This window comes from Aotus nancymaae, unplaced genomic scaffold (genome assembly GCF_030222135.1).
Source record: "Aotus nancymaae isolate 86718 unplaced genomic scaffold, 86718_ANA_hifiasm-v0.15.2.pri h1tg000049l, whole genome shotgun sequence".
Taxonomy (NCBI): domain Eukaryota; kingdom Metazoa; phylum Chordata; class Mammalia; order Primates; family Aotidae; genus Aotus; species Aotus nancymaae.
The window spans coordinates 1,539,997-1,558,623 of record NW_026988463.1 but is presented as its reverse complement, the minus strand read 5'-3'; the positions used below and the strand labels follow the sequence as shown (position 1 = coordinate 1,558,623).

The 18,627-nt window shown below is 62.5% G+C and overlaps 2 protein-coding genes across 5 annotated transcripts in view; one reads left to right on the top strand and one right to left on the bottom strand.

The window, feature by feature from the left end:
- The window catches only part of IFT140 (intraflagellar transport 140), a 105,985-nt gene extending 104,016 nt beyond the window's left edge, over positions 1–1,969 (top strand). For both annotated transcript variants that reach the window (XM_064362292.1, XM_064362293.1), the window contains one exon: positions 395–1,969. In XM_064362292.1, the coding sequence (XP_064218362.1) occupies positions 395–601 (207 nt within the window). In that variant the 3' untranslated portion in view covers positions 602–1,969. The remainder of the gene's footprint in view (positions 1–394) is intronic.
- Positions 554–18,603, bottom strand: TELO2 (telomere maintenance 2). Of its 3 annotated transcripts, none has more exons than XM_021667189.2 (21): positions 18,529–18,603; positions 17,536–17,906; positions 16,547–16,824; positions 14,776–14,844; positions 14,368–14,515; positions 12,413–12,515; positions 10,700–10,768; positions 10,375–10,516; positions 10,163–10,299; positions 9,370–9,449; positions 9,099–9,209; positions 8,748–8,836; positions 8,561–8,652; positions 8,248–8,364; positions 8,009–8,080; positions 6,083–6,274; positions 5,361–5,452; positions 4,641–4,740; positions 4,365–4,429; positions 3,998–4,113; positions 554–1,744 (listed from the first exon to the last, which is right to left on the bottom strand). In XM_021667189.2, the coding sequence occupies exons 2-21, from the start codon at positions 17,868–17,870 to the stop codon at positions 1,638–1,640; spliced, it is 2,514 nt and encodes an 837-aa protein (XP_021522864.1). In that variant the 5' UTR covers positions 17,871–17,906; positions 18,529–18,603; the 3' UTR covers positions 554–1,637. The 3 variants fall into 3 exon arrangements, with proteins under 3 accessions (XP_021522864.1, XP_021522863.1, XP_021522865.1); XM_021667188.2 differs by lacking the exon at positions 554–1,744 and adding an exon at positions 3,626–3,890; XM_021667190.2 differs by lacking the exons at positions 554–1,744; positions 18,529–18,603 and adding an exon at positions 3,626–3,890 and having other exon boundaries at positions 16,547–17,247; positions 17,536–17,594.
- Between the last annotated feature and the right edge of the window lie 24 nt (positions 18,604–18,627).

The following is an 18,627-nucleotide window of genomic DNA, read 5'->3' as shown; positions in this document are numbered from 1 at the left end:
AAACCACTAGATACTGCTGCCTGCCCTCCAGTCTGACACGCATGTCCTCTCCTAAGACTGAGGGCAAAACGCAGAGCCTAGGGCTCCCCAGGAGGCTCTGCCGCGCATGCAGGGTGGGCAGGCTCCTGCGCACAGCTGCTAAGGGACTTTCCAGGGCCCTGGCTCTGCATTTCCAGATGAAATGCTGACTGCAGCTTCCTGTTAACAGTCCACACACAGCACCGTCCATGGCACCGCATCCCCCGATCACCGCTGGGAAGCCTCAGTGCACCCCATGTCGTCCAGTGGGGAGGCGCCCCCAACTGCCTTCAGGGGCAGCAGTCCGTGCTGGCCTGAGGGCAGAGAGCCGTGGTTGTTCAAGAAAGCTGAGTAACAGCTGCTCCTCTGCCCCCAGGCCTACAGGTTCCTGGAGGAGATGCGGCGGCGGCTTCCCGCAGCCAACATGTCCTACTACGTGAGCCCATGGGCTGTGGAGGCCGTGCACCGGGGGCTGGGTCTCCCGCTGACGCGCGCCGTGCCCGAGCAGGTCCGACACAACAGCATGGAGGACCCCAGGGAGCCGGACGAGGAGGTGGTGGAAGAGGCAGATGATGACCCCTGACGGGCCTGGGCCCTGGGGCCGGCGTGCTGCTGCAGGAAGGCATCTTCTAGAATTTTCCAGTGGTCAGCTGCAGCACAGCCAGGTTTTTTGCTGGGAAAATCCATGTCTATGTTGGAATACGCAAGAGAGCTGAGGGAGGATGCCGTGGCCCGGGCCGGGAGGGGTGACCCATCTGCATCTCGCTCCGCCCCACCTGCCTCTGGGTGCCCAGCAGCTCCAGTAGATTTTTGGATACGTTCCTTTAAAGGAAGTCGGGTTCACTCTTCCATCGTAGTCTCCGAACTATACATTGTAAAGCCTGAGAAACTCCTAGAACCTCAGGAATGGAGGCTGCAGCTGGAGGCCTGAGGCACCTGTCCCCCAGTTCCCAGCATATCCTCCTCATACTCCTGCAGGGCCCACGGCTCCCAGGCAACAGCTGGGACACCCAGATCCTCGTGGCCACAGCCCCTGCTAGGCTCTGCCCACCAGCCACCAACACTCATTTAATTCTAATAAAGTAGTTTATTTCTGAGAGCGCGTGCCCTGTCCCACCCCACCCCACAAGCCCATCCAGGACCACAGGCCTGCTTGGGCTGTGAGCAGAACAACTATGCTCTGGTCTTGGAGCTCCCTCCTGTTCTCCTGGGGATACAGCGCTAAGCCCAGGAACCTGGGACGGGAGCTGCTCTGTCATGCTTGGAGGCTCTCAAAGGAGCGCCTCAGGGGCTCTGAGCAGCATCTATGCCATCTTCCCCTCCTGCCAGCCTGGTTCTGCCCTCACTGGAGGAGTCAACCCCGCCAGCAGCACCTGTAGTCCCGGCCCCAGCCCCACGTCCAGGCTGCCATGTCCCGGTGGGCAGTGCCCAGGCCCAGTGTATTTTTAGCAGACTTGCTGCACTATAAATAGCGGCAGGCCAGGCCTTCCTGCATCTGCACTCTCCGTACCGGATGCTGCCGCAGACCTGGCCTCGCTACAAAGCCTGGCTCCGCTGCTCCGGGCTGCTGCCGGCTTCCTTGCTGCTGGCGGGGGTGGGCCTAGGGAGGCCTCCAGGGACTAGGGAGACGCGGACGGGAGAAGCCTGTTCTTGAGTCTCTGCAGAAGCAGCAGGGCCCTGAGTGCCAGTGTCCTGCAGTCCTCGTCGGGATCCTTCTCGGCTACATCTGCCAGACGAGAGTGAGAAGCAAGGCTGAGGCAGAGTCCGGGGCGCGTTCTCCCTCCTTCCCTCTTCAGTCTGCCTGAACCAGCCCCACCAGGCCTGACTCCATTGAAGAAAGGGGGCTTTGGGTCTGCAGTGAGCCCAGACCCACCCCAAGGCCCATGTCCTGCGTGCCACAGGCTCTGTGTGGGCCACACTGTATGTGGAGGGCTGCCCTAAGCTGCATGTGGGACAGGTGGCTGCCATGGGAAGGGGCCGGGGCCAGGGACTGGGGTGAGACACAGCCTGGGAACACAGGCAGGGCCTGCTCTGTGCCGGATGGCAGATACGGGCTGCGGTCAGAGGTGGAAAACCCCAGAAATCCGGGTGGTGGGTGTCGGGAGGTGCCACCCAGCAGTGGGGAGGCCTCTTGGGCATCTGGGATGGCACACTGCCCCCCAGGGTCAGAGCCAGAGCCCTTGGCTGCCCGCAGTGCTGGGCCCTCACCAAGATCTCCTGCAGCCTGGGGTCCCAGGGAGCCTTGGGGGCTCTGCTAGCCACAGCTCCTCCCCAAACTGGGCTAGAATCTCAGGGTGAGGAGGGCACCTGTAATCCTCGGGGGAAGTGCCTATGAGGAGGGCACCCTGCCCAGATCCCGCCTGCCCTGAGTGGAAAGGGACCAGCTAAGGGCCACACCCCCTGCTGCTCCTGGTGCTTCAGGCCCCCAAGGCCCCCAGACGACTCTGTTGCAGGCACCCAGTCTCTGGGGAAGGAGGCGGCCCGGGGACTGCAGGGAGTATGCCTGCCCATCCAGCCCCATTAGCAGCTCCACTGGCCAAGGGGGACCTCTCTTCCTCCGGGCAGAGCAAGTGGGCCAGAGCACACTGAGGAGCTGGGCAGTGGCTCCAAGGGACCGGCGTCTGGGGGCGTTACCCCCCTTGAAAGAAGCAAGCCCAGCACAGCACCCCTGCACTTTGGGCTAAGGACCCTCCAGCTAATCCGTGGGAAGACATTCACGGCCACCCTAAGCATAGGTCCTGGGAGGGGACAGGGCAGAGCTGGGCCATCCTTCCCCTGTCCATCAGTCCTATGCTCTGTTCCTTGGCCATCCCCAGAGACTCACGGGCTCCATTCCCCACGGGAAACACCTGTTCACACCCGACAGGCTGGCACTGTGCCCAGGTGGGGAGAGGAGGGATGGCAGGGGCAGAACAGGCACACAGCCCAGCCCCATGGGAAAGGTGACTCACCACAAGCACCCCCAGTGTCCCCCAGCATGGAGGCCTGAGCACAAGTCCCCGGGAAGGACCTGCATTACCTGGGACCCTCCTGACGAACATGGAAGAGGCGGCGTCCATGAAGCCACCCTGAGGACCCCATATACCAATCACTGGACCACAAAGGCAGAGAACCAAAAAACTGTGCCGGCAACTGCACGGCCGGAGGAGCCAGGGAGGTGGGCGGGGGCTCGGGGGGCCAGCAGGGTCCTGGGTCAGGACAAAGGAGGAAAGCGGCCAGCAATTGGGGTGGCCGCACCTCTAGCCTGCACACTCTGCCTGTGTGGGCCCAAGGGGTCCTGGTGGCCCGTCCTTAGGCCCAGCTCAAGTACCTACAGGCCAAAGGTCACAACATTCACAACTGACTTTTACAAGGGCCGAGCAAAGGAGCTCATGCCTGTAATCCCAGCACTTTGAGGGGCCTGGGTAGGCAGATTGCTTGAGCCCGGGCAATATAGCAAGACCCTGTCTCTACAAAAAAATGTAAAAGTTATCAGGCTGTGGTGGCATGCACCTGTGGTCCCAGTTACACAGGAGGCTGAGGTGGGATCACTTCAGTCTAGGAGATTGAGGCTGCAGTGAGCCAAGATCATGCCACTACACTCCAGCCTGAATGACAGAGCAAGACCCTGTGTCAAAAAACTAAGTCTACATTGAAAAGAACACACGTGGAAGGGAGCCAAGTGGCAAAACGCGCCCCGGGTGAGCCTGGGGGAGGGGCTCTGGGCTCGCTGGGCTGTGCTGGTGGCCCCTGGAGGTGGGGTTTCTTGGAAGAAAACCCATTTGCAGAGGGGGGCGTCTTCCCTTGTCTCCCGTGCAGGATTCCCGAAGCGGCCGCGACAGAAACCAGGCTCTGGATTCCCCACACTGGGGCCGCCATGCACCTCTGGACACCTGCAAGAGGCATGTGCCCCCCAGACGAAAGGCCCAGTTCTCAGCCAGCTGGCCCAGGTCCGGTCTGCAGGAGCCGCGCCACACACACCACCGGTGCCAACACTCACCCGCCAGCCAGGACCGGGCTTCCAGCAACTCGTCCGGCAGGTCCTCCAGCAGGCGCACCGCAGGCACGCTGAGCAGGACGGAGGAGACCGCCGACAGCAGGCCCTGGCGCACATAGCTGCCAGCGGGAAGGAGAGGGGCTGAGCCTGGCAGGGGAGCGGCAGGGACCACCCCCAGGCCAGGGAGACCTACCACTCCCCCCGAGTGCGGTGGGTCACCCACGCTGCGGCCCTGCCTGGCACATTTCCCATTCGGGAAGTACCAGGCCAGGCTGCCTTTCAGCCACCTCAAGACTCCCTGGGGCCCCCACTATGAGACCCCTGTGTCTACATGCACCCCTGGCCTGACCCAGCCCCACAAGCCACTCACGCATCGACGTGGAAGCGAAGGGCCCACACGAATTCCAGCAGGGCCTTGCCCATGGCCACAGCCACCTGGACACCAGCAGAGCGACAGTCGGCTGGGGTCCCCACGCTGTCCCCACACCCTAGCACCCACGGTGGCTGACAGCCGAGGGGATGCTCCCCAGGGGCCCATACAGGCAGCCCTCCCTCGGACACCTGTCCCCAGGTGCAGGTGAGGCCGAGGAGTACTCCTGCCCCACGGGCAGCACAGGCCAGTGCCCGGCAACCTCTCCCGGCTCACCGTGGTGTTAACAGCCAGGCACATCAGGGCCCCTAAGGTATGCGTCAGCCTTCCGAGAACCAGCTGGTCATCACCCAAGAGGTCGAAGGTCACCAGAGGCCTAGAGCACAGGATAGACCCCAAGGTGCAGCGGGTGTCTCAGGCCCGGCTCCCCAACTTCCTGGGCCACCGCAGAGACTGAGGGGGCCCCACACAGCCTCTCCTCCTGCACTCACCGCCCTGCCTGCACCAAGACTATAGGAGCAAGTGTTTCCAGGTGGCCACTCATCCTACAGGGCTGCCTGGCACACGCCCACCGGGGCCAGGAGTTCCCAACACCAAGACCCCCACCCTGCTGTGCCATGACCCAGGCCCAGCGCTTCTCTGCTGTCCCGAGAGCCTCACAGCCTGAACGTTGGGCCAGCACAGCGCTGGCTGAGGCAGGAGGCGGCGGGCAGGGGCCAGTGGGTGATGGCGCTGCTCACGCACGGGCAGCACTAGCAGCCATGCCACAAGCCCAGCATCAAAGCAGACACCTGGCACCTCACAGCAAAGCTGAACTGCGGAGGAACCACGCAGAATGTTCCCTGACACTTAACACAGGCTTCAAAAACCACAGCACAGCTGCGACCCTGTTCACACCCAAGCCTACTCAGAGCCCAGCTGGAAGCCTCATGGCCATTGGAGTATGTCCAGGGTCTCTGTCCCCAACGTCCACAGGCCCACGGAAAACCCACTCACCTGTCAAAGCGCTGAAGGAGGGGAAAGAAGAAGTGGCCGGCCACGGAGCTGAACCTGTTGGGGCTGCCTGCCGGGCCCTGCCTCGGGCCACCCTGCCGGACACACACGGTGCTCACGGACGTGCAGGCCCAGCAGCTGGCCCCACCCCCAGCCCTCCCCGCCTGCGAGGATCCCACAGAGCTTCTCGGACTCCAGCCTCACCTCGCCTGCCCGGCTGCTCCTCCGCCCCCGCCCAGCTCCCAGGCCCCGTGGGGTTGGTGATGGGACTCCGGCTCCACAGCCAGTGCCTGGACCTGGGACCAGGCGTTCCCAACCTTGCAGGCAGGACATTAAGGCTGGAGGAGCATCATGTGGGGGCTGCCCTGGGCATGGCAGGATGCCTCCCTGGCCTCCACCCACCACAGCGACAACCAATCTCCAGACACCCCAAACACCATAGGGTGGGGCAAGACCACCCTTGGCCTACATGGGCTGTGAGGACAGAGCACCCAGCAGGGCGCCTGTTTCTAGAGCGCCCCCGAGCCCCATCTGGGTCTCCTGCAGCGAGGGTCCCGTTCCTCAGTGCATACCACAGACCCAGCCTTCCAGGAATCCTGGCGCAGGCACCATCCCCAGCAAATGCGGCCGCCCTCGCTGGAGACCGTGCCTGAAGGTGTCTGATCGCCTTTCCTGCCTGCCTGTGGTCCCCATGCCTGTGAGGAGCTGACCAGGCGCCCACGAACCTTGGAGAGCCACCGGGTTTTGCTTCTGATCCGCTCCTCCACCACCACCCGCCAGTCGGACGCCACAGCACTACCAGGCTGAGAGGCAGCTGCCACCTGCAGGCACTGGGTACCGGGACTCGGGGAGCCAGGCTGGGGAGCCCTCCTGAGGCACCCAGGCCCCGACAGCTCCTGTGCAGCCAGAGTCAGCACCTGGAGGGAGACAGACCCAGGGCAGCTACCATTGCTCCAAGAAGAACATATCCCAACAGTCAAATCATCGCCGAAGCCCCAGGTCAGAAACAGGCCCAGTGGCCCTCACAGTCTGAGGAAAAGGTGTGTACTGGGAACAAGGAGAAAAGTCACTTCCCTGAATCTCAAGAGTGACCGCACCTTGGTGGGCGGGAAGGTGGGGAAGGTGGGCTCTGTGCTCCCAGAGGTGAGAACACGCCCAGGGCCCAGCTTGGCCTCATCCCAAGGCCACACAGTCCCGCCACGCCAGAGCCACACGCCCTTCCCCCAGGAACTGGCCTCAGCAAAACCAACGCTGCAGTGGCACATGCCACGGGTGGGTGGCCCTCAGAGCATGTCTGCGGAGGAGGCGCCCAAGACCTCAGGGCGCGCCGCCATCTCTAGGACACCTTCTCAACAGGCCAGTGCCCACACAGGAGGCTCCCAGCCTGGGCAGGGGAGCGGCTGCCGATGGGGACGCTGTGGGACTGGATGGGGCGGCTGCATGACACTCAGGATGTTCCCAGCGTGCACTTCAGAATTAGTTACAGCCGGTTCCACCTCACCTTCTTAGTCTTTTTTGCTTAATTGTGGTAAAATATATACAAGTTTTACCACGTTAACCCCTCCCCTGCCTTTTTTTTTTTAAGAGACAGGGTCTTGCTCTATTGCCCAGGCTGGAGGGCAGTGGTGGGATCATGGCTCACTACAGCCTTGACCTCCTGGCTTACGCATCCTCCCACCTCAGCTTCGAGAGTAGAGGGGCCACAGGCGCCACCGCAGCCGGCTGATTTTCTTCTGGTAGAGAGAAAAGGGTCCTGCTGTGTTGACCAGGTTGGTCTCAAATTCCTGGGCTTGAGCGATCCTCCCACCTTGGTCTCCCACAGCACTGGGATGACAAGCATGAGCCCCACGCCCCACCCATTTTAACCATTTCTAAGCGCACAGCTCCACGGCATCAGTAACTACATCCGTGTTGGGCAGTCATCGCTGCCATCTCGCCAGAACTCCTTCCCTCCCTAGACGGAGGCTCCAGCCCGTGAAACACTCACTCCGCATCCCCATCTGCTCTCTGTGACCCGGCTCCTCTGGATGGCGCACTTGAGGGAAACGGAATGACACGCAGGGCCCTGGGGCTGCTTTAACTAAACATTCTCAGGGTTCACTGTGCGGCAGCACGCAGCAGTCTCATTACCTTTGAGACAGTCTCTATCACAGCTCCCTCCAACCTCGACCTCCTGGGTTCAAGGGATCCTCCCACTCCAGCCTCCTGAGTAACTGGGACCACAGCCTCACGCCACCACACTCAGCTAATAGAGATTGGGTCTCTTGTGGTGCCCAGGCTGGTCTTGAACTCCTGGGCTCAAGCGATCCTCCCGCCTCAGCCTCCTAGTGCTGTGATTTGAATTTTTTTTTCTCATTGCTATATAATGTTCCCTTATCTGCACAGCACACATGTTACCTAAAGTGGTGAATTTTACGGTGTGTTGATTCTGTCAGTAAAGCTGTGATTTTAAAGAAACAAAACACTGGGCCGCGGAAGCCCTGACTCCCCCACTGCTGAGTCCTACACGGTCACTCGTGAAGGCAGCACACAGGCCTGCACGAGCCTCTCGGGTCCAGCGACAAGGAGACCCGGATTTTGGCAGCCCCCTCACCCCAGCTTAGGGCACCTTGGGCCAGACCAGGGGGACCGAGGGGCCTGGAGGGACTTACGTCCAGGATGTCCATGCGCTGCCGGAGGCTGTAGTTCAGGGCGTAGAACTGCGAGGTCAGGTAGTCAGCCACCTAAAGGGGCAGGAGAGAGGCTGCTGTGGTCTGGGACCCAGGGGCTGCTGGGGCAACCTCCAGGCACTGCACAGCCAGCTCCGCCCGGGACAGAGCCTCAGGCACCGCAGCTCCCCGCGCTTCCTGCTGTGCCTGCACTGGCCAGGGCCACCAATGGGGAGACTCACCCGGGCTGGGTCTGTGACCGTGACAGCCACCAGGGCTCTCTGGCGCAGCCGCTCAAATCCCACCACGCAGGTCTTCTCCTCCAGATGCAGAAGCACCTTAGCCAGCTCCACGCTCACCTGCACACAGAGGTGAAGTCTGGGAAACCTGCCGGCTCAGATACCCACCCCTGCAGAAGCCCCAGGCCGCAGGCCTTCCAGGAAAGGCAGCAGCCCTGAGTCACACACAGGAGCCAGATGTCACCCTCAGTGGCCAGAACACAGCGTTCGGGGAGCTACCACTTTGGGCTTCCCACCCACTCCTGTCTCAACTCACCTCCCGAGTGGCTGTGGAGTTCCTGTAGACCAGGCCCTCCAAGGCCCGCAGGGCCGCCTCCCAGCGCTCTATGTCCTCAGACATGGTGAGGGCTGCACGGAACCCAGACAGGCCTCGGTCAGCCTCGGCGCTGACCCTGAGCCGGCAAGAGCCAGCGGCACAGTCGGCACCCGGGGCCCGTGCCTACCTTCCACGCAGTCGCGGACGTAGGCAGGAGCCTTGCTGCTCTTCAGCTCTCTGTCCCCTGACATGTCATACGGGACAAACTCATCATCACTGTGGGAAGGCAAAGCAGACGGCAACAGCCCACAGCCCGTGAGAGGAAGCGCTGAGCAGCAGAGCCAACCCTTCCCTCCTCCCAGAGACACAGCACTGGCCTCAGCCCCTGTGCCTACAGAGCTGGGAGCTGTGGGTGCCCACATGACGACGGAGGACAAGGGCGGAGCAGGCAGGGAGCCCCACGGGCCGCAGCTCGGAGGACAAGGGGTTCGCCTCCCAGCCTCCTGCACGCTGCCCACCTGGCCGGGAGAGCCCTTACCTGTCCAGCTCCGAGTCAGAGCCCGCCAGCCGTGCCTGGGGTACACCGCAATCCACGATCTCTGCGGGAGTCTCTGCAGGGGGCTCTGCTGTGGCTGCAGCGAGGGACGTGCTTTCAGGAAACAAGGAACAAATCCTTCAGGGTTCCCTCCAGCCTCTGGTCTCAGGACTCGTGGGACCGAAAGAAAGGCTCTCACCCCTCCCGTCCCAGCGGCAGAATGCAGAGCGACAAGACGTGCACGCAGTGGGTCCCGGGGTGCAGAGACCCTCACCCTGCCTTTGAGGCGCCGTCACCCGCAGGCTGGTGGGAAGCCAGGGCCAGCAGCTCGAGGCTCAGTTCATCTTCTTCATACTGCAGCAGAGGGGCAGGGGCACGGGCAGGCTCAGCGGCACCCCCAGGCTGCAGCGCCCTCTCAGGACGGAGCTGCTGGAGCCACTCTCCGCTGCAGCCTCCTTTGCAGCCGAATCACTCAGTGGCCGGGCCCGGGACAGCCAGGTGTCTTTTTAAAAGCAACTTTCCAAGAGGCCACCTCAGGCAAAGGGTAGTACTGGGTGTGCTCAAAGCTGGGGGCCTGCGGCCCTAGCTGGGACCCCCCACCCAGGCAAATGCCCCTGAGAGGATCCCAGGGTCTCAGCAGATAAGAGGACAGGCCGCCACTTCCACAGCCTGAAGGCAGGCGGCACCCACGCCAGGCAGAGGGCAGCAGAGGGGCCAACACCCACAGCCACGGATCTGAAGCAACCTGGCTGCCTTGTAGCCCGGGATGGACAAACCGAAGGGGCAGCTCCCTTAACCCCAGCCCCCGCCACACCCCCATCTAGAGAGAGTCTGTGAATGTGTCCTGGCAATCCTCCCGGGGGACATGTGCTCACCCTGCCCCTGTGTGGCCCCAGGAGCCCAGGCCTGAGCCTGCCACAGCTTCCAGCCTCAGCCCTGTGAGAAGCCAACACGGACCTTCTGCAAGTCTGGCCCCTGGGAAGGGGAGGTGAACCTGGGGCGGGATGGCAGCCACCCGGGAGACCCGGACCAGCCACACGGGGACGTGCAGGGGGCGGCCAGCTCACCTGGAATTTCAGGGGAGGCCCCTCGGGGTGGATCCGGGCGCTGATGACCTCGGCAACGATCATGCCCAGGTGGCGCACGGGGGGCAGGCTGCTGTCCAGGCGGCACTTCACACCCGCCATCATGCTGGCCAGCAGTTCTGCAAGCACCGCACAGGCTCCTGAGCACCTGGGGGTGCCCGGGGCCGGTGGGGGAGCCCGAACCACCTGCTCACCATCACGGCTGTCCCGCAGCTCCGGCTCCCTGAGGTGCACCAGGCAGATGAGGATGGCCTTGCTGACGTGGCGCTGCTGCAGCAGGGGCGTGTGCCGGATGGCGCTGCTGCTCCCCCACGTCTCCAGCAGCTCCTTCAGCACCTGGCAGGCAGTACGGTCCAGGACTGTGTGGGGCTCGGGGCCAGGCCGTCCCCACCAGGCCCACAGCCACCCTGGGGGATCTGTGGCCCCAGCCCAGCCAGCCTCACCCTGCCCCGCCCCCAGGGTGATCCCCGCACAGCCTTCTCCCAGGGCCTCGCAGGACGGAGAGCTAGAGGCTCCTACCTGCAGCAGGAGAGGGCGCCGCTGGCTGTCCGTGGCCAGGTAGCCCAGCAGGCTCTGCAGCATGGGCGTCTGCAACAAAAGCAGATGTCCCATCCACTGGGCTGGGGCCGCCGCCTGGCCAGCCTGGGGCTCCCAAGGTCAAGACCCCTGCCAGGACTGGGAGCGGGCTAGGGGCAGCAGAAGGACAAGGAGCACAGGGCCTGCTGCCTCCTGGAATGCAGGGCCCCACCCCTCCTGCACAAGCTGCCCCCTGGGCTTACTGATCCGCCCGCCTCAAACTTTGAACTGAACATGATAAAACGCTTTCATATAAAAATGTGGGATGCAGCTGCTGCTGTGGTGAGGCGAGGTCTCGCCATCTTAAGTTCTCATGTGAGCAAAGGAGAAGACAGTGAAGCAAGCTGTGACCTCAGGCCGGGCACGCTGGCTCACACCTGTCAGCCCAGCACGTGGGAGGCCGAGGCAGGTGGATCACTGAAGCTCAGGAGTTCCAGACCAGCCTGGCCAACATAGGAAGACCCCATCTCTACTGAACATTTTAAAAATTAGCTGCACATGGTGGTGTGCGCCTGTAGTCCCAGCTACTGGGGAGGCTGAGGAGGAGGATCACTGGAGCTGGGAGGTCAACACTGCAGGGAGCCACAATCAAACCACTGCACTCCAGTCTGGGCAGCACAGCAAGATGCCGCCTCAAAAGCTTTAGAGACCTGCACAGGACGGCCTCCATGCTCCTCCTCAGGGGTCTGCTGGGGGCCATCTCTCCCCATCCCCATGCCGAGTGACGAGTCACAGCTGGGCTGCAAGAGGACTGAGCTAGTGACTTCCACCCTCCCGCCTCAGGCTGTGGGTACTTCACTACCCTGTGGCCAGGTGGGATTGAGTCCATTCCCCCCGGAACCCTCCACCTCTGACCTCACATGGGAGCCAGGCTGAATTGCCTCTAGGCAAACCCTGCAGCTGCCCCTCCCCAACACAAAGGGGCCTCAGGCTGTCTGGACATGGCTGCCCCGGCCTCACACCTCCTCCCTGCCCTCCTGCTCACCACAGCACAGGCCCCCGGCCAACTCAGGCCAGCCCAGCCACTCCTACCCAGTGCTCAGAGGCCACCTGCCCACACCTCTGGGCCAGGCCCTGCCACACCCCACCCAAGCGCCTCATCAGCAAGGTTCCTGCCACCCGTCTCAGCCCTGTGTCTGCCTCCTGAGCCATGGGCAGCTGGTGCCACGAGGGAGAATAGTCACTCTCCTGTCCATGCCAGATACCCAGCACCCAAGAAAGGGCTCGGCACAGGGTGCACCCAGACACTTGGTGAAAACAAAGCCACGGGGCAAGGGACCTGGCTTGCCCACCCCGGGCGGCTCCAGGCCATGGGGACAGGAGTCATGAGACTCAGAAGCACATGGCCTCCTCTGTGTCCTGACCTATCCCCCACCCACCCCAGCCCACCCCTCAAACCCCTGGCACAGGACGCAGCTGGGGAGCATGGCTTCTCAGGGGTCTAGAGGATTAAGGGACAGGAGAAGCCCTCACTCAGCGCCCATCACAGCAGGGCCTGTCATGGGGCGGAGGGGGACACCCACTACCTGCTGACACCTGGCGCCACCCCCGAATCATGTGCAGTGCCTCCCAGCCAACAGACACCTGCTTCCACCCCATGTTTTGCAGCGATTCTTGCTGTGATGGCGTAGCCCGCAGCCTCCCCAGCGTCCTCACCGTGAGCCGGGACTGTAAGAACAGAAGCTTCCGGGTCATCACAAACTGGGCCTTCTTGTTCTTCACCACCAGGTTCCCCAGCAGTCGCGACAGGACCTCAGGCCTGCAAGGTAGAGTCAGGAAGCCAGAGCCGCAAGCTGGCCTCAGCGGCACGGAGGAGGGAGAGCACGGACTCCGACATCCACAGACCCCGGCCTGCCACTTCCCAGCCTCGCCTCTGCTTCCATCCTCTGACAGCCTCAGCTGGGCCTCCATCCTCCCTTCTCCGGGGCACAAATGCAACAACCCAGAGAGCACCTGCGTCCCCCCACCACGGCGAAGGCAGATCCACACCCGCGGCCTCCTTTCCCTGCTCTGACCGGGTCCACGGTCAGTGCCTCATATAGGGCAGGGCAGAAACCTTTTTCGCAAAGGGCCGGAGCCTAAGCGTTCTGGGTTTATGGACCACAGAGTCACGTCGCAGACACTCCACGCTGCCACCCTAGCTGAAAGCAGCCAAACACGTAAACCGATGAACGCAACTGGTGCCAAAAAACCTTATTTACAAAAACATGCAGTGGGCTGAACTCTGTCCAAGTGGCCTGCAGACCCTGGCCTAGACTGAGAGAGCCGTCCCAGTAAGTGAAAGGTCACGGGCTCCAGAAAGAGCCCCATGTCTCTCCAGCCAGCGTGAAAGCATAGGGCTGGATTTCTCCCTCAGCCATCACCTAAAATTCCACACAGAGACAACAGCTAAAAAAGGACTTCGGAGGCCAAGGAAGGAGGATCACTTAAGGCCAGGAGTTTGAGACCAGCCTGGGCAACAAAGTGAGACCCGTTGCTACAAAAAATGTTTAAAACTGAGCTGGGCATGATGGCACACGCCTATATAGGAGCCTGCTGTTCTGGAGGTGAGGTGGGGAGGTGGCGTGAGTGCAGGCAGTGGAGGCCGCAGTGAGCTATGATCACACCACCGCACTCCAGCCTGGGAGACAGAGCAAGACCCTGTCTCTCCGCACAATGCCCTCCCCCGAAAACAAACTGTAAAGTAGAATGTGCTTATATAACTCACAGAGAAAACACTACAGATCCTTTAAACACGCACACCCTCACCCAGAACCAAGAATGCCAAAGCACCCGGGGGCGGTGGCTCGTGGCTATAATCCCAACACTTTGGGAAGCCAAAGTGGGTAGATCGCTTGAGGCTGAGAGTTCAAGACCAGCCTGGCCAACATGGAGAAACCCTGTCTCTACTCAAAATATGATACTTGGCTGGGCTTGATGGTGGGTGCCTATAATCTCAGCTACTCTGGACAAGAAGGCAGGAGAATTGCTTGAAACCAGGAGGTGGAGGCTGCAGTGAGCCAAGATCATGCCACTGCACTCCAGCCTGGGCGACAGAGCGTGACTCCGTCTCAAAAAAAAGAAAAAGAAAAAAAAACAAGGAGGAAATGCTTTGGGAGAGACAGATGCTTCATCACACCTTCAGTGGGGAGGAGAGGCTTCAGAAGGTAGGCGAGCTGGCAGGGTTTGCAAGGGTTAGAAGGCCAGCAGTCCTGCCTCCAGGAATGCACCCTTGATTCTCCCGCACAGGTGCACAAAGACGTGGGGAAGCAAGTCACTGCCTGCCCCCCATGTCGGAGCCCGGCACTGGCACACCGGTGTGCGAGGAGGCCACCGTGAAGGAGTGACCACAGGCACAGGACGGGGTGTGTGGCCCAAGGTGCAAGCGCCTGCAGGGTGCGGGTGTTCACAGCATCAATGCTATTTTCATAAGAAAAAGGGACCCTCTGATGCAGAGGTCACCATCAGCACATGCGGAAGCTGAGAGGCACCATCCATACCCCACAGATCCGACGCGGACATGCCAGCCGCAGCACAGTGCCCAGGAGAAGCCACGTAAAGGAATGGCAGCCCCAGGGGTCTAGACCCTCACCCAGGAAGCAAGGTCCGAGGGAGGAGAGCTGGCTGCTTACCCTGGCGCGGCCTCCACCAGCCCGGTCAGCACCGCCTCCATGGCCCGGTCCGGCACTTGCTCCACCAGGCGCCAGCAAACGCGCTGATGCAGGCAGCTGCCCTGGGTGAGTACTGCCAGCCGGGGCACCAGCACGCCCAGGATCTCCTCTGGGGGGACAGATGGAGGCCCTGAGCTTGGGGAGCTGCACCCGCCTGGGCGTCCGGGGCCTGTGCGGGTCCGACGTGGACAGCCCGGCAGCTCCCCAGTCAGCACAGCCGGGCCCCAGACCGCAGGGTCCCAGAACAGGCCGGGCGAGGGGGCCCCACAGAGAGCCAGGGTCAGGAGGGAGGGATTCTTGGCCTTCTGGAGATGGCTGACAGGGTGCAAGGGTCGGGGCAGGTGGGCAGGAAGGCGCTGCTCTACTCACGCTGCCTCCCGTGGATACAAGCTTTCCCGAGGACCTGGGACACAAAGGACACAGAGGAATCCAGGCCACCTGGGACAGAAAGGGAGACCAGCTGAGGAGGCCGGGGACAAGGGCGCAAAAGAACACTCAGTGTGGAGAGAGCTGTCCTCGGTCAGACAGACTCCAACTGAAGGCAAAATTCACTCAAAACACCGGCTGCTGCCAATCAGCCTATCCCAGCAAATCTCAACAGGAGCGTGTGGAACTTCACCAGCCAATCACAACCCTTCAAAACCTTCACTCGGCCGGGCGCAGCGGCTCACACCTGTAATCACAGCACTTTGGGAGATTGAGGCGGGTGGATCACAAGGTCAGGAGTTCGGGGCCAGCCTGCACAACACAGTGAAACTTCGCCTCTACTAAAAATACAAAAATTAGTCAGGCGTGGTGGCACGTGCCTGTAGTCTCAGCTACTGGGGAGGCTGAGGCAGAAGAATCGCTTGAACCCAGGAGGCAGAGGTTGCAGTGAGCCGAGATCAAGCCACTGCACTCCAACCTGGGCAACAGAGTGAGACTCCATCTCAGAAAAAAAAAACCTTCATCCATCTTAGCCCACTTAATTGTCACGATGATCCTAGAAGGTCAGGACAGGTATGACATTGCCAAGGAGGGAGAGGAGGCACGGGCAGGACCTGGCCAAGTTGGGTCGGCCACACAGGGTAGGCCTGGGCCCTGAGCCAGGCATGAGACACAGAAGCAGTGCCACCAGCACAGCCACGCGCAGGGAAAGAGTCCATGCCAGGGAACGTGGGGAACCCGGAGGGGCCGGGCCACGCCAGCTCCAGAGAAGAGCTGGGATGCGGGGGAGCAGCAGGCACAGAGCCGCGTGGGGACAGGGACAGCCCAGGCCAACCCTGAGTGCGTGAAAGTGACGCGTCCCACGAATGTCCCAGATGTTTCCATAGCCTCCTTAACCCCTCCGCCCATGCAGAGCAGCAGCTACGACCCAGGGCTACGTTCGGAAAAGACAGGAGGGGCTCGGGAGGGCACTGCAGGAACCCCCAGGTGAGGCGAGGGGGACTGGGCCAGGTGGGCACCACGCAGGGACTTGAGGGGCCCGGCTTCCTCCTGGGCTCTGAGGGGGCACGGGCCTGCTCCAGGACCCCAGGTGCCGGCCCCAGTGAAGGAGGGAGTTTCAGAACAAGGCGGGGCAGCACATGGAGCAGGAAGGGGAGGCCAGACACACGTGCTCGACCTGTGTCTGAGCGGTTGCCTGGAGCTCAGGAAAAGCGAGAGAAGCAAGGGGTCACCCTGCAGGAGAGGCAGACGCTCTGGTGCCGTGCAGGCCCCGGCCCAGCCTCCTTCTCACCACTGAAATGCACACTTATGGCAGCCACCTTCTGATGCCCTGCCCCAGGGAAAACAGAGAGAGCACGGGCATGGGGCCCTGAAGCCCAGCAGTGGGCGAGGCCGTTCCCACAGTGCCCACTCTCCAGGCAGCGCCAGCGTCTGCCGCCAGCCCTGAGACCTTTGAGTCCAGCATAGCTGGGCCCCGAAACCAGCAGTGGCTGCAGGGACAGGAGAAGCTCGCGCAGAGGAGGCCAGCGGACTTCAGCCCACAGCGGACAAGCCCTTCAGTCACTACTGCCCAGAACAGGGACATCCCCACCTGCCTGATGGCAACACCCAAAGACTTCAGAGTTTCCGGAGGCCGTAAGGCACCAGGAAGGGTGGCAGGGGACAATGGCCCAACAAGACGGGTCACAAGGGGGTCCCCAAGGCAGGGCCTCACCTTGGAGAGAGTCTACGATGGCCTGTAGCACCCGGATGACCTCCTCGCCGAGCAGGCGGAAATAGTTCTGGGGTAAGAACTCAGCCAAGTTCTCCCGCTGCAGGCGGTTGCCCAGGTGATCGGGCAGGGCCACCACCTTGCCCAGCAGCGTCTCCCGGAGCAGGGGGAAGCAGGGCTGCGTCTCCTGCCGACACTGCGTCTCCATGAGCACCGCCAGCCGGCCCTCTCGCAGGAACCTAGCCAGCAGCTGCACGATCTTCATCAGCCGGAAGCTGGGGCTGAAGACACAGGCGTGTTGGGCAGAGCCCCCAACCCCCATCCTTGGGGCCCCCGTCCTGCCACAAGGAACCAGCAGCCCCAACTGCTTAACCAGCGCCAAGTCCAAAACCACACACGAAACGGGAAAATATGTTCATCCATTCCTAAATAACTGCAGTCACTAGCGGGATGCGAGAGCTTCCGGGCCCTGAGCGGCCGCTCCAGCCTGGGGTCTCACTGGACACTCCTCCCCTGCTGCTGACACCAGTAACTCGGCGCTTGCTTTGATCACAGCAACCTCTGAAAACCCAGCTTCTCGAAGGTACAGCGTCCTGGCAAGGACCTCAGTGTGGTCTGATGCTGAGCCTGGGAACCGGCTGGGGCTGCGAGTCCACGCGGGACACGTGTCGTGACAGGTACGCTTCTATGCTGCCCTGGAAAACCTGGAACATCCCAAGCTGACTGGCTGCCTCTGCCACCTGGGACGGGAACACTCCCACCCCATCCCTCTCTGATACAGCCGGACAGGGAACGAAGGAGGGACTTTGTGAGAGACAGCAGGTACCTCCCATTGCAAAGGAGCTAGAACAGACCGCTTCCTCTGTTTGGGGATTCAGCCAGGAGCAGGGTCTCTCTCTGGCCCCTCAGAGAGCCTCCTGGTCCAGTCCTTCCAGCTACTCTCATCACTTCTAAGGCTACAAGCAACCCCAGGATGGGCCCAGCCCACTCACCCTGCGGCCCCCTCGATAGCCTCCATCAGCACCAGGAAGGCTTGGTCCGCGGGGCCCTCCAGGAAGAAGCTGGCCCACAGCTCCTCCAGGCGGCCATCGGGTAGCAGCTCCAGCCAGGCCGGGCTCAGCCTGCTGGCAAGACATCTGAGGACCCGCGAGAAGTGGGCGGAGGCAAACTCCTCCTTCTCCCCGGGGAGAGCTGGACGCTCCGTCTCACCCAGATACCGCTTCAGGGACCCCAGGGTGCAGAAGATGTGGTCGCCATCCTCCGAAGACGAGAGGGCGTGAATGGCTTCCCGGACGGCGAGTGGGACCCTTGAGGGTGCTGGCTCCATCCTGCAGGACGGACCTGGGCGTGACGGGAAGGCGACCTGTGGCGTGGACACGGGGCTCAGCTTGGGGCAGGGAATTAATCCACACACGCTCAGGAAGCCCCTCAGTGAGCGCGCTGGGACTCCATGCCCCTCGCCCCCGGGTCCCACCCGACCCTGTCCCCAGCGGCTTCCTGTCTCGCCTCCTTCCCTGCAGTGCCTGTTTCCACCCGGAGTTCGCTCCTCCACTGGGACCCCCACGCTACCCGCCACTGCAGGGCTTCTCAACTCGGGCCACTGTGCCCAGGGGACATTCTCAGTTGTCGCAACGGGGGTGCCACTGGCGCGAGAGGGAGGTGGAGGCCAGGGATGCCGGTGAGTGTTGCCCGGGCACAGGGCGGCCCCACGCGTCCTCGCACCCAAAACGGGAAACCCGGCCCACGGGAGCTGCTGGCCCTCCCGGCTCCCTGAGCGGTGACCGGTGGCTCCCGTCGCCATTCTTCTGCCCCTCAGAAACCGCGTACGGGGAACACGGTTTGGGGGCCAGAGGACCCGCACGTGGACCCAGCCCCCGACGCCGACCTGTACCCGGACCCCGGCCGGACCCCTACCCGACCTGGACCCGACCCAACCAGATCCGGAGCCCAACTCGACCCCCGAACCCCTACCCCCGACCCCCGACCTGGACCCGGATCCCGGGTGACTGCAGCGCGCTCAGACCCCCGTGCCACCTATTCGCCACCGCCGATTCGCCACGGTCGCCGCGGCCCCGAACGAAACG

Excerpts from the sequence above, each read along its gene's own strand:
- TELO2 (XM_021667188.2), bottom strand. The coding sequence starts at position 17,870 with ATGGAGCCAGCACCCTCAAGGGTCCCACTCGCCGTCCGGGAAGCCATT. Across the intron at positions 9,450-10,162 it reads GGCCTCCCCTGAAATTCCAG|TATGAAGAAGATGAACTGAG; the intron begins GTGAGCTGGCCG and ends CCTCTGCTGCAG. Across the intron at positions 5,453-6,082 it reads AAACCCGGTGGCTCTCCAAG|GGTGGCCCGAGGCAGGGCCC; the intron begins GTTCGTGGGCGC and ends TGTGTCCGGCAG.